Raw genomic sequence first — 26,491 nt, 5'->3', positions numbered from 1 at the left:
TGACAGTCAGACTAGAAAAGATTAAGTTTCTGACAGTTGAATGTTAACCAGTGGTGAGAAATACAGAGAGGACTCTCATGCTAATAAATTACTTCCTAGTGAATTAAAAAAAAAAAAAAAACGAAGAAGGGACCTGATGTTTTTAACAGGACTCATTAATGAGCAGGAATGTCAAAATTTGAAGTTTAAATGCACTTCTAGATGTTTGGATGCTCTTCCACACCTTTTTTTTCCAAGCAAAGGTATTCTCACAAGAACAGGGTCTGAAAAGGTTTCTTGCTGCGCTTCCAGGTTAGAAAAAGAACAAAGATTTTGCTTGTGAATCTGTGCATGTAGACTCCACTGCATGCACACAAGCTATCAGGGGAAAAAAAAACCAGGAGTCTGCCTGATAAAACTGGTTACAAAACAGAGTAGGGCCACATATTACTTCTTCTCTTTGGCATTCCAACTTCATGTGACCACAGGATTGTTTGATTTACATAGCACACTACTATTCCAAAATCCTGTGAACCTGGATCCAATGCCACATCAGTTTTTAATAGTTTTCTTTCTTTGGTGCTGCCAGTTGTCTTGATTCTCTTGTAAGCTCTGTGACACTCAGTATCTTTTTAACATCCAATTCCATTCAATCTAATCATCACACATGTGTCTCAGCTTTCATTTTAAGAACACTTGTGTGTGGAGAAAAAATGTCATCTTGACACATCCAAAAGATGTAGATATATGAAAGAGAACAAGAAACATTTCTTTAAAAGCCTGTCCCTTTCAGAACTGGGCTTATAGTTCTCTTCAATTGTGCCTCACCTGTTTCAAAGACTGCCTAAAGAGAGATTTAGTGTAAAATACTTTAGAAGTGCTACATACTTCATTACAACCCTGTGCAGTGACAGACATGCACTGAAGCTACTGAATAAGCTCAGATATAGACAGGACAGTGATCGGTCAAGTACCCAGAGGGGAAAAGCCTCATCTGACTGAAAAGGTAAATACAAACACCTAATACCTAAGATGAAAATAAACCCTCATGTAAGGCAGTAATACTAACAGAGAAGGGTTTTAAAAAGACTGACCCCTTTTCACAAGTCACATAAAGTAACCATTAAGCAAAAAAAGTTCTATTTATTTTATTAAATGAATAAAATCCTTCATGTATTCATGTTTTATCTGAAATAAAAGGTAAACTCCATTTTCACTGGTGGTATTCTCAGAAATGTATGCTACCTGTAAAGCTAATCCAGCTAAAATGACCTACTGCCCTCCACATGTGCAAATCCAGTGTGGCTGCTGGCCATGCAGCACATTGCTGTGCATGCTGTGGACTGAGATTTCCGCAGGGAAAGGCCGTGCCATTTCCTCAGAGCACTTACAAGCAAAGAAGAAAGCCTCCCTGTGAGGTATCATAAACAAACTCTTGTGACATGCCTTTATGATGCTGCCCCAGGGAATACATTAAAAACACACAGCAAGACAAGCTCAGAATTGCTGGAACAGCTTGAGATAACCCTTGCCCTTGATGGTGTGACTGCTCATGTAGCTAAGCAGCCTCTCCCCATTCCCATACTGCTCTGCAGATCTGTGCTCACAGCTTAAAGGCTAGGAAAAGGGATTACCAGCATAGAGAAACTGTATTTCACCTTCCAAGCACACCTCTGTCAACACAGTACATGTCACCTGGCAAGAAAGAGGAGGGCTTGACAATAGATATGCAAGGTGATTTCAACACAGCTGGGTGCAGGAACCTTCTGTGGCCAGTTCCTGCAGCAGTCAAAAACAGCTGGAAAGTGGAAGAGCCCAACAGAGCAGTAAATGTCATCACAGGGGTTTCTATAGGTGCTTCCCTGGAAGAAAACAGGGGCAGTGTCTTTGCCTTGGGGATTTGGGTGGCATATCATACCAACATGCACCATACAACCCAGTAAGTCAGTGAAACTGCTTTTCTTCCCAGTGCTTTCTCAAGCAAGCCAATTGAAATGAACCCTTGGTGTCTCAGCATTCAGCTGTTAAGGTTGAATCAGTTGCTGAAGCTTCAGGTACTTTATAAAAGAGCAACCCATTACCCACAGAACCACAGCCATGCTAGCTATTTGAGTTCAGAGTTTCAGTAAGAAAAAGATGACATAAGAAATGCAAATTTCTCCCTTTTCAAATCCTACCATGGCAATTAAAATAGTATTAAATTAAAATAGCATTAAATTAAAATAGCAGCACTGTGGCGGGTAGTGAGTACATTGTTTCTTCCTCTTGCTTCACCCTTCTTGCCTCTTTTTTGCTTTTCCTCTTGCATACAGGGGCAACTGATATTGGTATGAATTGGTCCTCTGGTTTAGCTGCAGTGATTGCCACTGTGGTTTGAGTAGCGACTGTACTCGTTGCTGGGGGTGGTGTAGCTGCTCTGCTTGGAGCTGGAGTAGCTGCACTGACTGTTGCAGTCGAAGTTTGAGTAGCTGCTGTACTTGTTGCTGGGGTAGCTGTGCTATCCGTTGCAGCCAAAGTCTGAGTAGTGCCTGTACTTGTTGCTGGGGATGGTGTAGCTGCACTGTCTGTTGCTTTGCCCTCAGATCCAGGGACATTTTTTTCCTTTTGAAGGTGCTGCATAGTGTTGAACAAGGCCCTGTGAGCATCGGCCAAACCCCAGCACGTTGCCATGGTTTGTCTGTCTCTGGTATGGCCAGAATGACAACACACCTCATCTAAGTGTTTTACTAATTTCTCTGGATTTTGCACTTGTTCAGTGGTGAAATTCCGAAGTACTGGAGGGGCCCACTGACCTAGATGCTTGCCCATACTATCCCACACACCCTGCCACTCATGACTGTCCAGCCTCAGGGAAAATCCCTTGGTCCTCCTATATCATCGTCTAACCTCAGACAAGGCCCAAACCTGACTCTGTTTAACTCTTGAAATCAGACGAAATGGCTCTGGGCAAAACACACTCTGTATGCATGCTACTATGGTGATCCCCATTACAATCAGCATACAAGACTCAACAGTATTAAAAGGCCATTCAAAAACTTCAAAACTCTCAAATGATGCTGTAAACTGTTTGGGGGGGGGGGGGGGGGGCACTGGGAGGGTAAAAGAATGTCTCCTTCACAGGTTGAACACCCGACAAAGAGAAAAAAAGATGTGTAATTGCTAAGCACTTCTATTTTATACCTCCCAAAGTATAAAGGTGGTGACCACACCGGGAACATAAACCAGATCAGTTTCATGACCAATGATTCTATTGTATTACAAGTCATTACCATAAAGTACAATGAGACAACCTTAGTCCAAGGCCCCCAGCCAATAAACACTAACACAGCAAATACCGGCTCTAAGTAAGGTACAATATGTCGAAACAGTAAGATCAAGAGAAACAACTTTGAGAGCCAATATATCAGCATTGTGACAAATGTCTATTAATCCAAAACAATGAATGCTTATCCCAAATACAACTGGACACACTCTGGTCAGATCTGTTGTTACCTCAACCCTTCGAGCTCCACATTGGGTGCCAAAAAGAACTGTCATGGTTTAAGCCCAGTCAGTCACACAGTTTCTACTCCCTCCCCTCTCCCCCCTTCCTCCCAGAGGGATGGGGAGGAGAACTGAAAGAATGTAACTCCCATGGGCTGAGATAAGAACGGTCCAGTAACTAAGGTATAACACAAAACACTACTGCTACCACCAATAATAATAATGATAATGGAAATAACAAGGGAAGAGAATACGATACCATCTGCTGAAACGAGCCCAACTGAGAAGAGAGAAGAGAGCAGAGAAGCAGAGAAGAGAGTGTCCTTCTGGGTAACTCCCAGTTACCTCCCAAGCATGATGTGCTGTGGTATGGAATACCTCTTTGGTTAGTTTGGGTCAGGTGTCCTGTCTCTGCTTCCTCCCAGCTTCCCCTCCTCTCTGGCAGAGCATGAGACTCACAAAGTCCTTATGGGCAGTATAAACATTTGAGCAGTAACTAAAAACATTGGTGTTATCAGCTCTGTTCCCAGGCCGAAAGTCAAAAACACAGTGCTGCACCAGCTACTAAGAAGGAGAAAAAATGATTGCTACTGCTACTGCTGACACCATGGGACGGTGTCACTCTGCAGATCTCAACCTTTGAAAAAGCAGCATTTTAGTGTTTGGCTACTCTTTTACCAGCACCAGTTACACAGCATTGCTGTTGGCTGCATAGAGAATCCAGGCAGAGACAGGATCCTGATACACTTTAAACACTTCCCTGCCTTGGTTTTCTGGATGGGATGACAAAACATCATTTAAATGAATGGTGGGCAGTCACTCCTTGTAGCCTTGCTGCTTTGGCTGGAGCTGACCCACTGTCAGAGTCGCTCCTGCAAGTGGGGCCTGTGCTGCTGTCTCTGCTGGCTGCAAGGAAACAGACTATTTGGAATCCTTTCAGCGGGAGGCCTTTCCAACAGCAACTGAAGCACCCAGGGATACACTCTAGAGACCATCACAGAAACCATCTACCTTGGTTTCGGAGAGCCAAAAGCCTCCCTTCACAGCTGCCCAAGCCCTGCGGTCCAGGTGGCTGCAGCCAGTGCACCAGGGTCCCCAGACCCTCTCCTGCCAGGCTTCCCAACTAACTCTCACTGCACCTTCCTCAACGGCTAATTATCCAGTAAATTGAAATTATCACCACATTCCTCTAATACAAAATGGAGAAATGACAGTTTTTCAGTGATCAGAAAATCTCACTGGGCAAAGAACAGAGTAATAAGAGTGAGAGGTACTTACGAGGAACAATGTTTGCTGGATACTACCCTTCATTGTCAAAAAAATCAAAGTACCATGAGATTTAAATCTTCCCCCCAGTGACAGCATAGCACCACTCCAGTGCATGAAAATTCAATTTAATTTTACCATATTGCAAGTCTAAACCAACAGTATATCTCAGAAGAGATTTTTTTTTTCTTCCCCTCATTCCCTCCACATTTACACTTCAGGGCAATATAAAATTCAAGGAAGTTTACACAATTCTTTATTTTTAACCATGGTGTTAAAAGCATTTACAGTTAACTGAAAATACCTGAAAAAAGAGTAGCAAGCTAGACAGTCAGTCAGACCACATGGAAACCCAGGGCAGGGATGAACACTTAGGAAGGGGTCACACTGCCTGCAAATACATGAAATTACAGAGGAGCTATCTATTGCATCTCCATTTGGAGACAATGCTCCTGGAATAGGGTCAAATGCAGCCTGTGCCTTCTGAATAGTAATTTCAGCAGAGTCAAACGAGCTCTGTTGGCTTGCATCAAGGCACAGTTTGGGCCAGTATCTCCAGTGGTAGGAGAAGCGTACAAGGATGCCAGAGAAGGACTTTAAACTGAAACAGGGGAAGTTCAGGTTAGATCTAAGGCAGAAGCTCTTCCCTGTGAGGGTGCTGAGGCGCTGGCACAGGGTGCCCAGAGAAGCTGTGGCTGCCCCATCCCTGGCAGTGTTCAGGGCCAGGTTGGACACAGGGGCTTGGATCAAGCTGCTCTAGTGTGAGGTGTCCCTGCCTGTGGCAGGGGGTTGGAACTGAATGACTTTAAGGTCTTTTCCAACCCAACCATTCTGTGATTCTATGATACCACACACATAGTAAAATCTTTCTCAAGATCTTGTAATGAACAACATTATTTTCTATTAAACTGGATTCCAAGATACTGACATAAGCTGCAGTTTGAGACTATTTTGTCTAGAACAAGATTGAAAGTAATGCTGGAAAATCCCCCAAACTATACTGGGATGATTCTACACTCACCTGTTTAAGTAACAAGTAACCACTGCCCCAGCAATCGTCATTTGCTGACAAGCAAGAATGAATTCACTAGTCCAGATCAGGCCAATGAAAAGATACCATGCCATGTAGTAAATTCCAGGCAGAGCTCTGTATTCCACTTGTCCTCCTGAAGTAGTCTGTGCAGTACCTGGAGTTGGGATCACACCACTGTATTGTTATAACACACCAGACAAGGAGGGAAAAAAGAAGTGCATAAAAGGGGTTCTACATCCTTTGTCTTAACTTTTCTTCAAGAGAATTATAAAAACACAAATTCAGGTTCTATTTAATTCTATCCATTCTAAGAAAGTCAGAGAGGCAAAATGTTGTAATTTAAATAGCGTCATGGCAACTAGTTTTCTGTTCTCTAGACTTTGCAATCTTTGTGCAAAATAGAGGCACAAAAAGGTGAGCTCTCACAAAAAAACTCAAACCAAAAAAGGCAGGATATGCTCCAGTGGTACTGCTATTATATTCAGGAACATTGCCAAATTCCTTTATTAAAGCTAAATGAATTGCCTCCACTACTGTCAATAACAAAGAATTTATTGCATGTCCAATAGATGGCTTTTCACCAAAGGTGGGGATAACTCAGATAACTTGGCAATCCGACCTTGTTCTATGCAATCCTATTTAAAACACTTGACCCTCAAGTCTAGCCAGGGATAGGGGCATTAGGACTGTCACTCCTAGTGAAAGCTCTCTGGGTTCACAACCTGCTATTTTTTCCGGTTTACCAAGCCTTAAGTCTATCACCCTTAAAGATAAACTTGTTCACAGAATAAAACCATCTCTGGAAGAGAGTAGTTTCTTATTCTAACTCCATGAAAGAAATAAAGTGAGACATCGAGTTGTCTATTACTGCTAGAACAGCATTATAGCTTCAGCTTTAATAATTTATGTGTTCATTTGTTGGCCTTAGCAGGGTTAGGTTTGATACAGGGTAACCAATGTACAGGGTGGTAATACAGAGAAATTGTATAAGGGGGTTAAAGGAATTCCTTTGCTTAAACAAAAGTATTGTCTGTCCTAAGTACCTGCCATTGCCATCTTGCCAAGGCATTGATTACTGCTGGAGGGGGAGAAGCAGATGCTAGTTCTACTGACAAGGGACAAAAGCAGATGATTGGTTCTACTGATAAGCCGGGGAGAGGCAGACTGGGCACCGACCAAATCTTAAGGCCATGAAAAAAGCACAGGTGTTTGGTCCTACTGATAAGCCGGGGAGAAGCAGACTGGGCACCGACCAGACCCTAAGGCCATGTCTGAAGATTAAAAGGTGTAAAGTTTAAGAAGAGGAAGACTCATTTACTTCATCTTGAAGACCCCTACCCACAAGAGGAAGACTCATTTACTTCATCCTGAGACCCCTGCCCATGACCAGAAGGGGCACTGCGCAGGTGCAAAGGACCTTCCAGCTCATTATAATACGAAGCGGGGATAGATAATAAATATGTATAGGCGGATTGAGCAACCTCATGTCTGTGTATACCTTAAGAGAATAAATGTAAAGGGAGAACAACCCTGAGGTGTGCATGCTTCGCAGGAGCTATCCCCATGCACCTCAGCGCTGAATAAAAGCATACCTACTTTACAACTTTAACTAGTTGTGGAGTCTATCCGCGCATCAATTTGGCGAGCCAGGCAGGAGGCTCTGTCCGGCTGCAGGATCGGCCGAGGGGTGGACATCCTCGGCGCCACAGGCTGCTTGCCTGGAGGAGCTCCGCTTCTCGTCTGCTCACTGCGGGGACAGACAACAACCCGTGCCGGCTGCGGAGAAACGGTATGCTTGGGGTTTTGGTAATTTAGGTGGCCTGTAAGGCGTACGCGTGGCCCGGGGCTGCTGGTAAGGCGCGCAGAGACGTCTGGCGCACAGCGAAGTTCCCCTTGGTAGGTAGGGCTTGCAAGCGGGGGGCTCGCCGACCGATATAGCGGCTGCTAGCGATCCTGGGAGCGGATCGGGTGAGCCCGGGTTTTCGCTGCATCCCAAGTCTTGGGAGCCAGGACGGACCTGCTAGGGGGGCAGGTGAAGGGTAAGCCACCAGGTTTCCGCTGCATCTCAAATTCTGAGAACCGTGAGGAGGGTAAGCGGAGCCATAGTGTGAGTGGGGGATCCCATGTGTAACTTAGTGTTTCTGTGTGACTGAGACGTAGCATAGCTACGAAGCGAGTGTGGAGTCCCAGTCCGCGGTTCCGTGTCTCCGCGAGGAGAGCGGCCGGAGACGGACGAAGCGTTTATGTTTTTTGGTCCTGTGTGTCCTGTCTGTGTGAGCAGTGGGGCCTGGCTGCCCTCCCGCTGTCCTTCCTGTGTAAACCTGTGTGTCCTGACTGGGTGAGCAGCTTAGAAAAGTGGGGAGGGGAGTGTCCGGCTGCCCCTCTCGCTGCGTTTTTCTGTCCTGTGTATCTTCTTGTGTGTGTACAGTTATTAAATAGTTCAGAAAGTCCCTGTGTGCCTTGTGGGAGTGTAACTATGTGACGTGTGGGATATTGTGGCAGTGCTCTCGGTGCAGATTCCACTTTTACAGCCACTCAGGGTGCCAGTGGGGCAAATATTGCTCGGGTTTTCTTACGAAACACTGGCGGGTGGAAATTATAGTTACCCAATCGGTTATCCTTTGGGACCAGAAATAAAAAGATTACTTTGTGGAGAAAGCCACAAAGTCCAGGTGGACTTCCAGGAGGTTAGAAAAAAAAAAAAAAAAAACAACAAAAAACCCCAAACCACAAACTGGGAAAGGGTTTGTAAAAAGTATCAAAGAAAATTTGAAGAGGCATCATTGCAAAGGAAATTTTGCTGTAACTGAAACTATGATCTAACAACAGGGGAGCCGATCTGCAGAACCCAGAGATATTATTTTACTGATCCCTTTAAGAATATCATACAACTTGTGTGTAGGTGCTCTCATATTTTCATAAGTGCATTTGCAGAGCACTGAGAAAGAGAAGCTATAGAGATTTGTAAAAGATTGGCTTAAATGGGAGCCGGTCAAAACAAGGAAATTCTGAAGAAAAGCCCATTGGGTTACATTTTGGCACATTGGAAAAAACTGAGAGGGTCTTCTGGGACCTCTGTACAAGAAAACGTTGGTAAAATATTGTAACCAATGCTGACCTTCATATACTTTGGAAGATCAAGGAAAATGGCCCAAAAATGGAACTTTGAATTATGATACATCGTTATAATTAATGTTGTTTTTGAGGTGACAAGGCAAATGGAATGAAGTAATGTATGCAGATGTGACAGAGTGCAAAATTAATATACCTCTTCCTGATCCCTTAATTTGGGCTTTGGAAAAGGACAGGAGAAACTGAAAGCTAAAGAGATGTTGTTCAGATTGTGATACTGGGGAAAGATGTTTAAAGTTAAAGGAGGGAGCTCGAGCAGCTCCTGTGTTTGTGCATGGGATGGGTGCCGGGGTAGGCAAACAAGTGGAAACAGACATGTTGACAGATGGGACTGAAGGATTCTTGGATAAATGTGGACTGGGAGTAAAGGAGGAAACGTGGAAAGTGGATTTAAAAAAAAAAAAAAAAGTGCTTGCTTTGAAACTGGTAGAGAAGGAATGTTGAACAGAGGTGGGGGAGTAGGCTCTTCTGTGGAACCGGATCGGTGTGTGTGCTATGGGGAGTCTGGACCCTGGAAGTGAGACTGCCCTGGGGGGGAGTGCCATGAGGCGGCTCCGGTGAATGAATTAGAACCAGAATGACAGGATACTAATAAAAAGCTGAAAAGAAGAGAGTTTATCCCCTCGTTGGGAGGGACCATTTCTTGTTCTTCTAACTACAGAAACGGCGATAAGAACTGCTGAAAAAAGGTGGACACACACGTCTCGAGTAAAAGGACCCATAAAAGAATGGAAAGTTGTGACTGAACCCAGAGACGCCAAGTTGACCCTCAAGAGGACTTGGATAAGTAATTGAGGGAATTCATATTGACTCCTGTAAATTTGGTATGGGAAATGTAGAGATAGTTGAAATCATTTAAAGAGCCAAGTGTCCTAACTGTTTGAAGTATATTATTACTCGTAGGGGAGACCACGAACAACTCTTGAGGAATCAATTGCAGTTCTTTTTGCATTTGGTGTGAAATCACCACCTCATTAGAACAGTTGTTGTGAGTCAAATACTACTGCCGTAATAGCCGAAGGGGAATATACCTTTAACCTACCAGAGAGGGCAAGACCGGAGGGAATCGGTGCTGCAGCTGAAAAGCTCTGCCAAGGGCTGCAACCCCTGGGGCTGTGACCGCTGAGCACTATGATCCTGACCGGACCTCTTTTGGTGTCGGTTCTAATAGGAACCATATGGGAAAATGCCGTGGCTTCTAAAAATATTCACAACAACTGTAGTGAATGTATTACCACAACTAGAAGACGGAGGATAACCTCTAAAACCTTGGTCTAACACACTGTTTATGAATGCAAAGGAACAAAGATAGGCAGTTGCATATATAATCAAACTCAGTATGAATTGTGTCAAAAAAAACAACAAACCAAACAAACAAAACTGTGTGTTATGATCCAAAGGAACTTCCAACCTTGTATTAGATAGAAATGAGAACAAATTCAGAAGAAGGAAGATTAATTGGAATAAGTTATAATGAAGTTATAACCAATTTGAGTACCTCACTGTCAATTTCTGATTTGTGGAAGTTTAGAGTGGAGATGGTACTATAGTAGCCAACCAAAATATATTTGCCCAGGTGGATACCAATGCCACATAAATCCTGATTATGTACCTAGTCAAACAGCTAGGTATCAGTCATCACACCTCTGTGGAAGCAAAGGATGGTCTTGTGTATGCTGGAATACTGCATGCTGGGGATATGATTATCAATGTAAGACTCTACGACAAACAAACAGCAGCTGTACAATCTGTGCCTGTAATCCAGTAAATTTAACTCCCATAGATTTGAAAAATTGGAAACAGAAAGAAGTAACTAAAATTGGACTTAAGATATATGGAACTGGAGAAGACCCAGGTGTGATTATTAGTATTAAGATCAAAGGAAAATATAAAGAGTCAATACAACATCATTTATTATCATGAAATGGAAACTGGAGTCCAATATGAAATTCCCACAGTTGCTAAAAATCTCTTTGTAAATCTTGCTGAAAATATAGCTAAGGCATTGAATGTAACTAACTGTGGTGTTTGTGGGGGAACTAACCAGGGAGAGAGATGGCCCTGGGAGGCAATGGAGAGTAATATAAGCAACACTGCAATCTGGAAAAATCTAAAAGGGAACAAATGGACCAGGCCAAAAATGGCAGATTGACTTTACGGAACTGCCAAGGAAAGGGGGTATAGGCTTTTGTTGGTACTAACAAACACCTTTTCAGGTTGAGCCTTTCCAACTAGAAGTGCAAAAACCCGGGAGGTAATGAAAATATTGTAACAGGAAATAATACCACAATATGGAGTTCCAGCCACTGTATCTTCGGACAGAGGACCACATTTTACTTCAAATGTGGTACAACAAATTAAAAAACAACTAGGGATTGACTGGCAATTTAATACTCTCTACCACCCTCAGTCAAGTGGTCAGGTGGAGAAAATGAACCATCTAATGAAACAACAAATTGTGAAATTGGGACAGGAAGCCAGTTTACCTTGGCCCCAGTCACTTCCATTAGCTCCGATAAGAATTTGAACTAAACCAAGGACTCGAAGGGTTGAGACCTTTTGAAATTCTGTATGGAAGACCATATGGGGTCCAATAGGGAATGTCTCTCCAACTGGGAGAAGAAACTGTGAATAACTATATAATAGCATTAGGAAAACAACTCAGGAGAACTGAAAAACATGCGGCTGGAACTCAAAGCAGAGGACTGGAGAGTCCAGTACATAATATACAACCCGGAGATTATGTGTATATAAAATCTTTCAGACCCACAGGGGAAGAAGATCTTGAACCAAGGTGGAAGGGGCCGTTCCAAGTATTACTCACAACTTTCACTACTATCAAAATTTAGAGAACAAAGCATCTGGATTCAAAAAGGCTCCAAAAGCTCCCTGGAAAATCACACTGAGCGTTAATAACAGACTAACTCATGAAGATAGAGTGATCCATGGGTGTTAACACAATGTTGCAATTGTAATCAGAATATAAATCCAGGTATCACTTACTACCTGAATATGAGATAAGGGTAGTGCAAGTGCTGCACATACTACATGAAGCTTGGCCCAATTAGGTGTATACCTGGCTGCTAGTGTCCGTTTGGTATACACCCACAAGAGGCAGGGGGCATCCTGTGGTTTACAATCAGAGGAGGCAGTGGGCATCTGGTGGTTTGGGTCCTGCAAGACACAGTGGCTGTCTTGTAGAAAAGGTTTTGGTTTTTACTGGTATACAATCACAAGAAGCAGCGGGCATCTTGTGGTTTACAGTCACAAGGGGCAGCAGGCATCTGGTGGTTTGGGTCCTGCAAGATACAGTGGGTGTCTTGTAGAAAAGGTTTCTGCTTCACAAGAAGTGTTGTTAACACTGCAAACAGGCACAAGAGTTTGCAGCAGGCTTCAGAAGAGTTTCTCCACCTGACTGCAGCCCGGTGCTGTGCCATGATGTCGGGCAGCACAGTAATGCAAAAGGCAGTGTGGACATGCAGTATCATTAGCTACATTTTGGTATTTTCACACTTATGCTTTCTCTTGGCAACTGCTGCTGCAAGGTTTTGCTGATGCCTGCAGTTATAAGGCTGTTACAAGAGACAAAAATTCCTAGGAAGTCTAGTCCAGCAATCTCCTTACCAGAAACAAAGAGCCACTGACCAGAAAATACTGTTTATCAGTTCCTGTTAACATGAAAATATGATGTACCCTAGCCACTGCTAAGTGAGAAAAGGTTCTGGCACCACAGCCCGAATCTTCATGCTTCCTGCAACAGAACTGATTGTGTTATTTTATTTAGCCTTTTTCCATGTAGTGGTATTTATAGCTAAGCTAGCTGACTGTAGCTGGAATGTCAAAGACCCTGCAGGAAATACATTTTCATTCCTGGTTTTACTACTGCACAGCTTTATGTGGCAGTTTTATTGCTCGCTTGCCTGTGGGATGCACCTTCACTACGTAAAAATCTCACACCGCCTTCTCATCCTACATTACATGCATAGTGTTTATGCCATTGAACTTCACAGCTCCTGCAGGCTGGAAAGCTGAAAGACATTTGCTGTGCCACATGGCCACTTGTTCTGCTGTGAAATGCCACACAGATTAGCAAACGAAAAGACTCAATAACCCCCAAACATATCAGCTTTTCCAAAGTACATCTGAATTCCATTCCTAGCCAGATAATGGTTCTAACTGGTGCCACTGTTTGTGCTGTCTCAAGTCTTGTGGAGTCTTGGCACTTCTAGTTTTCTAGGTCTGGAACTCATTTAGTCTCTGCTGCTCTTACAGATTCTGAATTACCAAGGTACTTAAGCAGGTGCCTACCTTAAAATACAAAGTAGTCCCACTGATTCTAACAGGATTATCCACGTGTTTCAAATCAGTTATGTGTATAAGTACCTTTCCAAGTGTTAGCTATAGTTTTCTATAGCTCCCATTAAGTCTTCTCTCAGAGTGACACTAACTTTCAAAGGGGATGTAAATAAGGTGCCTGTGTGGTCACATAAAGATGGGGGGCACCACAGCTGAAGCAAGGATAATGTGCTCCAGAGCTGTAAGATGCAGAGATGCTATAAATGTTATCTAAACAGGGAAGATTCAAGGCAAACATTAAGAACAGGTGCAGCACAGCAGCAAGCTAAAAATACAAAGCTGTTCTTTTCTATTAACCATACAGCACTATATGTATTTATTTTTAAGTACAAGTCATCCTAGAACAGCCAAACAACCCCCGAAGTGCTACCTTACAGTGAGCTGCTTTAATATGCAGTGGTTTAGAGGGCTCATATTTGGGCCTAGAAGTTGAAATACAATCTAAAGGAATATTCCCAATCCCGAATTTAGTCTACCATTCACTCGCCCAGGTTTGAACTACAAAACAAATCCAAGGTAGAGTATGAGACTGGAATTCCAAACAACTATTATAGTTTTTGCCTGCACCCACCTCCTGTGTCACCCCACAAACCTCCTCAAGCTAAGGGTTGGATAAAACGATTCTACTCCCCTTGCTACCTCCGCAGATCATTACAAGGCTAAAATTGCCTTTGTTGTTACTCTGGAATCAGGGCTGCTGTAAACAACTGAGCCGATTGAGAAGAGGCTTTCGTACACTGCAGTATCGGCATCTAGCGGGCACTGAGGCTGCTACAGTCATTGACATGTTATTTACATAAACACCTCAGCCCCCGCACTTTGCTAAGAACTCAGTTTACATCCGGTGAGCAACAACAGCCACCATTTACCATTGCCTACTTAACAAAAAGAATAGACACAAATGCAAATGGTACAATCAATAGAATCCCATTTCAACTAGAACAACAACTGGGTATGTGGAGTGGTGTTTTTCTACCTGCATCATGCTTAGGTTAGAATTGGTAACTTAGAAGTGGCTTAGATTATTTACTGTGCAGCATGATTATGCTTTTTCTGTACTGTTTGTCTAGCTTCCTGGAAACATCAGCATTCCTATTAGACTAGGGAAAAGACTGAAAATCAAATACCTTTGAGTCAGGGGACGTGCGCTGCACTAGGAATATCACAGAAGGTCATAAACTGTTTGAACACTACTCTCCAAGCAGGCAGAGAAAGAAAGGAAAAAAGAAAAGTTGAATGGAAACATCTAGCAAGAAACAAAGACTATATCCAGGGAAAGAAAAATGGCACAACATGGAAAAAGCATAAAGAGCTTCTCAAGAGCAATTTTCATTACATGTGGAACTTGCTTTCAGATATAATGGGCAAGTCACTACCTTCCTGCAAAGTCTGTAAAAGCATCCAGGAAATAACCTGACTAGTTCCCCACTCTGCACTTACCATCAAGCTGTTTCTGTCACATGAGCTAAAATGTTTTTACTCTTCTAATGGCTGCTGCATTTCCAAAAGCTTTAAAATTCAGACACAGCTGGCATTTTCCAAATTTAGATTTAACAAGGGCAAGCTTCCCATCCTTATCTGTGTATATAAAAGGTACCAGTGAATCTTCCTGTGGGCCACCTTGGCTGAATATCAAGAACAGAATACTTCCTCTAATAATTATTTTTAATTATATATTCAGAAAATCTGTGTTATAATTAATTTTATTTACCTGCTCCCATATTTACTACAGTTAATGTTTATCTTAAATTGCATCTGATTCAAGCAGATGCCTGAAATGAACGGTTGATTGATAGCTCAGGAGATGCTCCTTTCTCTAAAGGACTGGTGTGAACCAGTGGTATGGTACCCCATGAGGCCAGTGCGAAAATTACTGCAGCCTGGCTGCTTTGTGCATTAAGGGGATGAAGGATGCAGGAAAGCTAACAATCACACAAAGCTGTGGCTAGCACATAATACTGTCTCTGCAAAGGGAAAATCCAACTCAGAGGAGTGTGGGGAAGGAATATCCAGGACACCTGAAGTAAAGAGAATCTGACTGACCATTTAATCAACCAGGAACAAATCACAGAAGGACTGCAGGTTGGACACTTGCCCTTGCTAGGTCTGACCCTTTTGCACGAGAAGCACGTTATCAGACAGACAAGCACTTCAAGCAGCCACTTCTGACAGGCATGAGCTGCTGGGGGAAAGGCAGCAGAAACAGAGACCCTTGAAAACCTGCATAACTCTCCAATGAAATCTGGACAGAAAGAGATCCTAGCCTAGCCTAAGCAATGGCTGAACGATTTGCAATGCCAGCATGGCCTCAGGCAGATAGACTACCATATTACAAGTGAAGTGAGACTTCTACAGAGCCATAATTAACAGGATGAGACTGATAGAAGCCGTTATGATGGAAGATGAGTAAGGTACCTAATCCATGGAGTTGAGGAATGCTGCCAGTTTTGCCAAATGGGCTTAGTTGCAGAAAGGCTGAAATTTAAAATTAAGTAAAAAACCAAAACAAACCCCCAAATCATAAAATGCTTCCTAGGTACAAAGGCTGATATCTGCAAGAGGTGTTATTCCCAGAGCTGCACGGAGCTTCTTTGAGTGATGTTGCATGGAAGAACTCCACTTCCCTCTGATGGTGTGATGCTGGGCCAAGAGACAGCATCCAACTCACCCTGGTTCCATCAGTGACAGATCTTACACTGGTACGTCCTTCAGTAACATCACTTCTATACTCAAAATCTGTTCTGGCAGATCTTTCATATCGATGGACTATTTATACAGAGCACCTTCCCCACAACTACAAGAAGCTCTGGATTAATCCAAATACTGCTGTACCAGTCTAAATAGTAATAGCAGTTGTCACTGAACTACAGAGCAGAAACAAAGTTCTGTCTCCATGACAGAACAAAACAAACAAAAGAAGAGTAACAGAGCTGTGTAACAATGCCAACCCTCACTTTGCATACTAACACCAGGAGGCCCCATATTTAAGAAGTAAATTCAGCAAGAGCATTCATCCAAAACCATGGAAAGCACATATTTACCTGCAGTTCCTAGGCTGAGTAGTACAGCAACCCAAAATACCCAGAACACAACGAGAATCAGAAAGGTCCAGAATGGTTGGAACAGCAGGAAAGGAATTCTGCCAATGATTTTACCAACAATTCGAAAGAGTTGCACAGTGAACTGAAGCCTCTTTCTTAGTACAAGTATAAGAGAAAGCAAAACAACCTGTTACAGGAAACAAAAAGACAAACTGTTGGGATTCTTTTATTCCTACACCACTGTTAGAAGTGTTTGTACAGGTTTGAAGTGTGGCAGAGCCTGGTTCTGACACACAAATTTCACAATGAAGCTGTAAAAGTATTTAAATGAGCATAAGCAGATCCTATAACTGCTTTTCATTTCCAAATTTGAAGGAACAAGAAATTATTTTTACTGCTGCAGAAGCACTGTAGTTGGGGTTTTCAAGTTATAGCCTCTGCACTGATCAAGGTAAAATGCTACTTACAGTAACTATTGTTGAGAAGATAGCATATCCAAGTAGAAACTTTACATTTGCCTTTTCTGTTTCCAGTTCAGTGCTGGGATCATTCCTGTAGTCATAATAGAGCCACCAGAGAACACCTGAGACAACTGAGCAAACAACAGCGGCATAAAGATGGGCAGCACACCCCAGGCTGCAGTACGCTGCTGTTGGCAGGCTTATATCTGCCTGGCCTCTCTTCAAGAGTTTCCTGCCCTCCCACCTCACCCAAGCTCAGCTCAGGAGTACTGCCACCTAGCAGAGAGGCACAGTATCAATCATCACAGAGAAAATGCACGTAATGGTCTGTTAGCCTGAGGTAAAACCACAGCAGAACGTTTGGTTTTCTTGCAGTCATTCTGAAGTTCAGACATGTCATTTCGCTGAGGAGATACAAAACTAACTTTCATGGAATGACATTCCTATAGTTCTCTGTTTCTAAAGCAGGCGATGTAAAACTTCACTGAACTTCTGTAAAACAGTAACTGCATATATCTGCCAAAAGAAATGTATCCAGGCACCATCATCATCCCAACACTGAGCAGCTGGAACGGCACAGCCAGACCTTGGCACCAAAGGCGAGTAGGGCTCTGCCTGGAAACAGCTGTGCTAAGCTTAAGTTTACTGAGGATGCCATGGAGACAGAGGATAGCTGTTTGCTTGGCTGCTTCTCCTTCAGTTTAGTGAGATGACCCATTTAACTAAGCATATGCTAAAAGATAAAGATACTTACAGAACATCCCAAATATGACCAGTGCAATCAAAGTATGAATCAGAACTGTCCGAATGAATCTGAAGGCTAAAACTAGGATTAAAGAGAAGGCTGAAAAATATACAAAGTGAGTTTATTACAAGCATTCTGACGCATTTAACCTAACTCTTTTTACTTAAACATTCCTTTAAGGTTCTTGTGGAATTTGGGCTTTTCTTTTTAAACAAGGGTTACAGAAGCAACAGCATTTAATAAAGCTGGTAATCTTTTAACATTTAAAACACACAGTAACCTGTAGCTTATTAATAGTGAACTTAGAACTGATATGTTTCACCTTGGGAATTATTAGCTTTTGAATAATATGTTGTATAAGGCTGAAGTTAAAATTGTCATGCTAATGCCACTTTTTTCATCAACAATTTCTTACAGTCCCCTGAAATGAAGTATATTATCATATCAAGAAACACAGAATGATATTTCATAGAGCTGGATTTCATCAGTCTATCAAATGCCCCCTGATAAAACACAACCACACTTTAAGAAGAACAACTCTGCCCAGAAAATATGAAAAAGATCACCTTGAAATTAAATATGTAGAGTTAATAGAAACGTTTGAAACCTCACAATTCAATTGAATATGATTAGTCATTTCTTATTTATAAGCTTACCTAGTGCAAAGACACTCAGTCCTATCACAGTATCTCTTCCTGCGAAGATTCCACTCAGAATTCGGTGACAAACATCCATTTCATTAACCATGCTTATTAAGACAGATGCATATTTGGAATAGCATTCCGGATTTTGTGGAACACAGCGATTAAATAATGGAAAAGATTTACTGGAAGGTTAAAAACAAAGACAGTAAAAAAATATTAACCACTGGACAGTTTCAAATGCACAGGGACACATTCCACCATTCTCTTTCAAGCCCTCTGCAGTACCCTACCAGCACCCCCCACACAGTTTAGCAGTTGTACAGTCGTACAGCAGTTGGCCAGTGTGATCTGTAACCTGGCAGACCTTGCACAGAGAGTCTGACACAAGCAGGCACTGGGCATTGGTCTGTTCCACAGGGTAGTTTAATGTTTCATCTACAAAATAAACTCCGAGCAGCAGCATGCCTGTATCAGTGTACCAGAACATCCATTCAAGAACATCCTGGGGGGAAAAAATAAACTACTATCTCAAAGCCCATTAGCATGTAGCTCCTATGCCCATTCTAGTTGGCTTCACCTGCTTTGCTCCCATGTGTTTATGTAAATCTTATGCTAACAACTCATGCTAACATAGCTGTAAGCTACGTTGTTGTAGATAATTCTAAACCACAAACACTCTGCATTGTTTTCCTGATATTTAAGCATTCTAAAAGCAACATCAAACCAATATTTGTAAGGTACGATTATCACCACCAAATAGTTACATATGGAATTCTTTGGCACTGCCAGCCAAGCTTCTTGAACATATTTCTTATCCCACTTTGGCAATGCTGCACTACAACAGAAACATATTCATACCTAAAAAGGAGAGGTTTATCTATCAACACTTAAGAACTTCTCTGACTAGCTTTGCTTGTAGTAAGAAATAGTACTATACTAATACATATATGTCAGTTTATATATTACTTACTATATGTAAGCAATAGTACTAATAGTGCTCCTGCACTCATCTATTTTTCTCTGTTTTCTCTTGTTCAGAGCAGATGACTTAGCTCTGCAAACATGAAGATTCCAGTTCCTTGCTGCATTTTCATGACATGGTGGAATTTAAAACCATGGGTTTAAGGATTTTGACTCACAAATGCCAAATGGTAAAGACAGTGCCATCCACAGACCCGTGCTTCAAGCCAGCTGGCTATGAAGTGATCCTGATGGAAATTTCTGGGTTCAGGATAATAAACAAGGCCAAAGACCACAGCTCTTCTTCCTTGGCACTGAGGCAGAGAGCAAAAGTCTGTGCAAGTCACTCCTCATATGGAGTGCTTTTTTCCTGATTTGGAGAGGAAAGCTAAAGTGTAGAGGAATGGGGGAATGCAGTCTTTCTTCATTCTGTGGGATAGGACACTGGCATGTCCACAGGCACACATGAGAACTCAGAAGGACACGTACAAAAATAAATAAAGCAAAACCGTTCTGACTGTACAATATTAAGTCAGATACAAAATGCGAAGAAATAACAATCCTTCAGAAGCTGTTTGAAATCCAGGGTGTTGAAAAGTACCCAGTAATTCTCACCTTGGTGGAACTGGCAGTGTGGGACACAGCTCAGCTGCCTTTGGATTTAGTGTGTAACTGGAAATGTTCACGTTGTAAATGCAAAGACAAGAACCTAGGAAGGGGAGAAAGGCAGAAAGGTAACTTAATATGTTAAAGCTTTAGAGAAAAACACACTATCCATTAAGCTTATCAATTTCTGCTTTGACCCCTTAGCAGGCCATATTCATCCCTGATATTCCAGTGGGCATATAAAGAACGAACTAGTGAATTAGGTAAATCTAAAGTAATCTCTGAGGAACCTTTCACCTTCTAGACTTCACTTTAACTACCATTTAGGGATCTTCTATACATAAACAGGCACACTGTTTATTCTACAGTGTGATACTTCAGCTCTAAGCTCTTACTCATTAAGATAACAGAAAAAACTAAAATGAAGGAAACTACAATAGAGCCAGGCCCCTCACAGTTTAGAACAGAATATATATCTATCCAGAAACTTAACATTTTCTGGGTTCTAGGCTAAATATTAGCAGGTACTCTGCTACATTATATAATGCTTCTGGGGAAAGAAAGGCTGAATACATTCAAGCCATTCAGAATGCAATACTTCTCTCTCTCTCCAGATAAACATGCAAGCAGTTTAAGCGTGGAGATGGAATTTCATGCAATGATACTCAGTTACACTGAAAACAGTTATAGAATATCACAGTTGTCTAAGCTTTCTGTACATATCAAATGATGGCAAACTACCCCAAAATGAAATGAAAACAAATGTTGTCAGTTTAAATAGCAATCCTTGCCAAACACAATAACAAAGCAAAAGAAGAGTGGAATTCTGACCATCAATAAAAATAGCCACTCACATTCATATGGTCTGTAGGTTATGCATACCCTATGGAATAAGGGTCAGGCACCCAATTTGAACCCAACAGCTACAGTTATACATTGTAGCTAAATGAATGTTATCTCATTTACACGTTGGACATGAATGACCTTGAGCTGTCTCTTCTGCACAATAGCTATTTCTGACATCCTATCCATCTTGCAGACTTTGGGATCTGATGTCTAAAGGGATAAAAACACTTATGTATCTTGGGAATTAATATTTCCACCACCGTTTGAGCTTCATTTAAAAGAACCAATTGGCAAAGTTTCTCAAATAGCTCTGTTCACCTCCCAGTGCCCCCATCAGACCAGACCAGTTCATCCTTAGCAGCCAGTTATCTGCTGCATAATCTCAGCATTGTGCAGGAATTAATCAACAACTGTATTTGCATGAGAGAGCTGTACCATTTCTAGAAACGATGGCTTTGAAATAAAGCAGAAACAAGACATTTTGTTTTCTGTTGCCATGGTCAGCTCAGGAAAATAACAGCAAGAAATTACTCCCTAGCGTAGCAAACACAAGAATAACAAAGTGAAAGCTGCTCAACTGTTCTACAGATACACCAAGATATTCATAAACCCTGTTGCACACCATTATTCCTTGCAAAACTCTGGAGGTCTTCCAAAGAGTTGAGTTGCTCTTGTGGACAACTGGACACGCACAAGGAAAGTGAACTGATTTTGAGGTTTTGCATTTCCAGGCTGCATGAATTCAGAAAGAACACATACCTAGAAAGAAAAAAAGATCCTCTTTAAAAAAAAAAAAAAAGGTTTCTGGTTTTTATAGGTTTAAATTCTGAGCCTTCTTTCCATCTTTTTATAGCACTACAGAGGAAATGAAAATCCTTTTCCACATATAACGGAAATCAGAAGTTAAGAAGCAATTTGAGAACATGCTACATTTTTATACTTCATTTTACCTTCTTGAATGGGATCAGAAACTGCCAAGGTGGGTACCGTTCTACAAGGACTAGTTCATGGGAGTTGACAGAATGAGTGGGAACTTCAACATGCAACTTCCTTAAGTACAAAGATCTGCCATATAGAATGACTGCTGGTTTGGCTTACGTTCTATTTAAGATTCAGTATAAAAAGAAGGCAGTGTAAAGCATAGCAATGTAGCACTGTTTTTTGCCTTTATATATGAGCGTGTGCATATATACATATCCACATATATCTATATGATTGACATCTAGATGTACATCGTATGAAGTTCTCAAACATTTGATTTCTTTAGCCATTATCTGGTCTACTTACTTTTTATTAGTCATGTCCCGTCCAGAAAGGGGTGCCCCTTTTACAGGAGTGTTCTTCCTACCACATATGTTCCCAAAACTGTCATATCCAAGCACAAGTCTTTCTGCAGCACCAGCCATCACAGCATAACCAGTTATAAACATCTGTTAAGATATGTTTTAATTAGGTGAAATCGCGCTCCAACAGCTCCTCAATAAATGCTCCTTGTAACCTATGCATTTGGGTCTTGTAGATGGAGGTAGCCAAATCAACAGTTCACCCCTCTGCACAAGGCTGGAGCAAGTCAGATGGACAAGTTTAGCCCTATCGCCTCTTTAGAGCTCTCCATCTATTTTTGAAGGTATGTAAGTTAAGGAGAATATCACAGGAGGAGAAAATAGGAAATCCTGATTAAAAATTATAGGAAAGCAGTAGTAAAATGCTGAACACTGCCTCTACCCATCTAGGCCAGGTCATTCAACTGGTAATTTTTCACATGTGCTCACTCCTGCTCATTGTTCAGGTGCCCTTTAAGACACACCTGGGCAATGTATCCACTGAAATGAGCCCTTGCAGCTGCTGGTGCATTTAATTGGAAATATATTTTAAACACATGAAATATAAGTAAAATGCAGGTTACCTGAAATTTCAGGAATATTCCTTCTTTAACACATGTGAAAAACCTGGAGAGAGCCACGCTGTGCACTCAGGTAACACTCTACTGATCTTTTAGATGCTGTGCTCTCAGATCAAATCCCTAATGGATCAGCTCCCTTTATACCCCAGGGGCAGCTAAGCACCTCTCCTGGCCAAACAGCAGCAACCATTGGTCAATATAAGACACCTTGCCTAGGAATGCAGCTTAGACCCTGCTCACATGTCCCCTGAGGGTGAAAATGCCCCTTTTCAAGAACCCTTCCTAGTGCCAAGAAGCAGTAATTCTTCTGGGAAGTTGGTGAAGACCTCAGCACAACTGTATCCAAGGGGTTATTTACACACTCCAGCTCTTGAAGAACACAGTGATTCAATTGTCTCCTCTGTCCCATGGGGTGTAAACCACATTTCACACACACCAAGGACAACACACTAAGCTCTACAACTACAGGCCAAGTGCTGGCAGCAGAATGTCTTCTCAGTCCCACATTAACCACTACTACTTTGCATGGGTACTGCTGAATAACAGCTGTGCTGGAGACAGAATGCACATACCAGATCCAGCACAACTGCTTTCTTAGTTAAGGTTGAGAGCCTTTATTTGTTATTCTGCTTTTAACACTCATGACTAAAGACGGTACCTGGGCAAAAACTGAGTCTCATACACAAATGTGCAAGTGCCTGCTTCCTTAGGCCCCACTGTAGTTTCATTTTCACTTCTATATTTGCAGTCTAACTGGTTAAATACTACTTGTTTTTAAATGATGAGTGCACATTAATGCTGTCTCAATATGGAGAACTTTGCAGAAACTCTACAACTGAAGCTGAACACTACCTGTGGGTGTGATCTTTGTTACAATAACAAAATATTTTCAGATCCAGTTTATTTGCCAAGCAAATATTTGTTAATAATTACATTGTTCTCAGAAGAAAAAGGAGAAATGAGCTGGCACTGGAACTCAACCTGAAATAGACTTTCAGGGCAATTCTGTCATTCCAAAGATGGCTGTTACAGGTCCATTGCCATCAGGATGGCAAATACCGTACACGTGTGAATTATGATTTTTAAATGGTAGAATGCTGGATACAAGCCGTAAGGATTAAGCAATGGGCAGCTGTAGCTGTATGACTGCTGGAGGGGTGTGTCTATGTGCCAGTGCTTTGCATTCCCAGAGTTATTAATGTGGCTTCAAATTTTCCACTAGGTGAACAAATCAGTGTCACTAAAAATGTATTCACCATTCAAAACCAGTTCAAACAAAAGAAAACAAATACAGGTATGCAATAAGCCATTGCAAAGAAACTGAACAACAAGAACAGCGAAAGGAAACAAACAAAATCCTAAATCCTCACCATTTGACAGGTTTAAGTTTTGCCGTTCTCTCCACTGATCAAAGCACTAAGTGTAAGACAGCATGTTAAAAAAGCCCCAACCCTCTTCACGAAGTTCATCTTCTGCTTATGCAGCATTCCAAAGAGTTACCATGATTTGAATTGAAAACTGATTACTGGCACATTCACGAGAATCCTGAGTAGCCTCAGACAAAGCATTCATACTTAAGGAAGTCAAAGGCTCTTCCCAAAAGCTGCATGCTGTTCCAAGCACGGCACAGACAGTGACTTGATGTAATATCAGACACGTGCTGCAAGATAACAGGGCTATAAGGAATAAGTAGAAATAACAGCCCTGTCAGATCCTGGACCAATTTACAGAACACTGAATCCTAAGTAACTCAGCCCTGTGTAGACACTGGCACCCAAAACATATGGGCAGAACTCAAAACTGTGTGTAGCAGACCCTGCAGTAAAGCACTTCACCACCACAGCAGTCAGTTGTATCTCAGTGCAATCCCGAGACCCTAACACCTGTGCCCATGAGAATTTCAGTGTAGCTTTAGTACACCACCGTGCAGAACCCCGTTAACTTTAGAGCTGATTTGTCTTCCAGAAAGAGCATGCTTACCAAACCAGCCCAGTAAAGAAAGAAGAGGAGCAACCACAGAGTGTCCGTACGCTTTCTGTAAACCACTGGTCTCCACTCCCTCAGTTCAGAAACGCCATCTCCAGCATCCTAAAAATGAAAGGAAGAAAGCAAGCAAACCCCCCAAACTTCCTGTGAAGTTAAAGTCAGGTTTCAAACGGCTGAGATTCGTGATCGAGCACTTAAAAGGCCTCACAGCGGCCAGCCCTCTGCCGCCACAGTGGCGCAGCTCGCCCATAGCGACAAGCGCAGCAGCCCCGCACGGCCCGACGAGCCCTGCCACCCCCGGGCAGCGCTGCAGCGCGGCGCTCACCTGCTGCGGACCTCCGCGCCGCTCCATGCTCCTGCCCGCAGGGCAGGGCCGCGGGGCTGCGGGCGGGCCTGGGGCGCAGCGGGGCCACGCTCGTTAGCGCAGAGCCCAGCGCCGGGCGGTGGCACGGCCGGCAGCTCCTCCTGCTAGCCCCGCTCCGCTCCGCCTGCATCGCCCTCCCCGGAGCTCAAGCGCCAGCGGCCGGCCGGGGCTCGGCGGCAGCGCGGGCGGAGCCATCCTGTCGTACACTTACTTCCCTCGATAGCCGCCTGGAGGGCTGCGGCTGGAGCCGGCAGCGCTCAGGGACAGCCGGCGGGATGGGCCCCCTCCGCTCCAAGGGTGCGACTGCCTGACAGTCCATGGGAAAAATGTCCTCTTAGAGAAGTGATACAACATCTGCAACTGCAATAAACTGAGTTAGACTGAAGCTGTTTTGCAAAGCTATTTAAGAACTGGTCCATCTTGTACAGGAAACAGAGCATTAGGTGGGTTTTGCTTAGAAAATAAAATCTATTCCAGGTCTCAAGTGAAAATGCAGGATGAATCTGTGCTGACAAACTCGCATAGATGGAAGTAAAGGGGTTGTATCAGAAACCATGATTTAAAAAAGAAAGGAAGAGAATGAATCCCTTCTCCAGAGCATTCAAAGGCCCTTCTAAGCTAACTGGAAGTAAAGATGCTCATTATCCATCAATTTGTGGAGAGGTTTCATAAAGGGTGTGGAAATTGGAATAAAATTTAACAGATGTTGCAAAAGGAATTTTCTGTCTATAGAACCCAAGAGAGAAAATAACTTTTCCTTCCCTTTGTGCACATTCAAAATATGTGAATGAAGGAACTTTCACAGACAAATGCAGAACTCCGTGTGAAACTTAACTTTTCTTCCCTAAGAGTTCAGTATTTTGATAATATTGGAAAAAAAAAACACAGTTATTAATAACATTTAATAACTGATTAAGAAATGTAATTCAGAAATATCAATGCCAGCCATGAAGGCTGATCCTAGCATTGGTGGCTTGCTGTCATCATGTACTAATGTGAGCTTTCACTGTTCACCTGGCCCTTTTGGAACTATTCTCTTTATTTGTTCTCCTGGTGCTACATTCTTATTGTGAATACAGGAAAACAGTAAGTGGAATAAGTACTTTTAATAAAACGCAGATCCCAAGCAGCTGAAGTTCATGGAAAACCACTGGAATCAGCACTAAGGCCTGCTTTTATCAAGCAGAATTCTTGCATTCCTTCAATTAGCCTAGGAAAAGCTGTCAGATACCTAGAATCCCAGACTAGTTTGGGCTGGAAGGGACCTTAAAGCTCATCCAGTTCCAACCCCTGCCTCTTCCAACCCCCTTCCAACCTCACACTAGAGCAGGTTGCTCCAAGCCTCTGTGTCCAGCCTGGCCTTGAACACAGCCAGGGGTGGGGCAGGCACAACTTCCCTGGGCACCCTGTGCCAGCACCTCAGCACTCTCACAGGGAAGAGCTTCTGCCTTAGGTCTAACCTGAACTTCCCTTGTTTCAGTGTGAATCCCTCACCCCTTGTCCTATCACTACAGTCCCTTTGATCCCTCTCAGCATCCTTGACAGGAATTAAATCAGGATTAGAATAGGGTTTTCTTAAATTGCAAATGAAATATTTTAATTGCACTAGTCTTCTGAATTTCAACATGGTCAAATAAAACAATTACGTCGTTTAGTAACAGATGAGCAATTTTCTCATGTGTCACT

The 26,491-nt window shown here is 42.6% G+C and overlaps 1 protein-coding gene across 4 annotated transcripts in view; it reads right to left on the bottom strand.

Moving 5' to 3' along the window:
* SLC44A3 (solute carrier family 44 member 3) overlaps positions 1 to 24,895 on the bottom strand; it is a 40,670-nt gene extending 15,775 nt beyond the window's left edge. For 2 of the 4 annotated variants that reach the window (XR_004080216.2, XM_013128405.3), the window contains exons 1-10: positions 24,767 to 24,895; positions 24,436 to 24,543; positions 21,840 to 21,982; positions 21,175 to 21,311; positions 19,716 to 19,809; positions 18,153 to 18,322; positions 17,506 to 17,595; positions 16,758 to 16,882; positions 16,291 to 16,477; positions 5,750 to 5,915 (exon numbers count right to left, since the gene is read on the bottom strand). Coding sequence is in view for 3 of the 4 variants with exons in the window: in XM_013128405.3 (XP_012983859.3) it covers positions 5,750 to 5,915; positions 16,291 to 16,477; positions 16,758 to 16,882; positions 17,506 to 17,595; positions 18,153 to 18,322; positions 19,716 to 19,809; positions 21,175 to 21,311; positions 21,840 to 21,982; positions 24,436 to 24,543; positions 24,767 to 24,793 (1,247 nt within the window). In the remaining variant the exon portion in view is untranslated. The other 2 variants (XM_031046728.2, XM_031046727.1) reach the window with 2 other exon arrangements.
* Positions 24,896 to 26,491: the final 1,596 nt, after the last annotated feature.

The sequence above is a fragment of the Melopsittacus undulatus genome, chromosome 6 (assembly GCF_012275295.1).
Source record: "Melopsittacus undulatus isolate bMelUnd1 chromosome 6, bMelUnd1.mat.Z, whole genome shotgun sequence".
Lineage (NCBI taxonomy): Eukaryota > Metazoa > Chordata > Aves > Psittaciformes > Psittaculidae > Melopsittacus > Melopsittacus undulatus.
The sequence above is the reverse complement of the archived record's forward strand: the minus strand, read 5'-3'. Positions and strand labels throughout refer to the sequence as shown.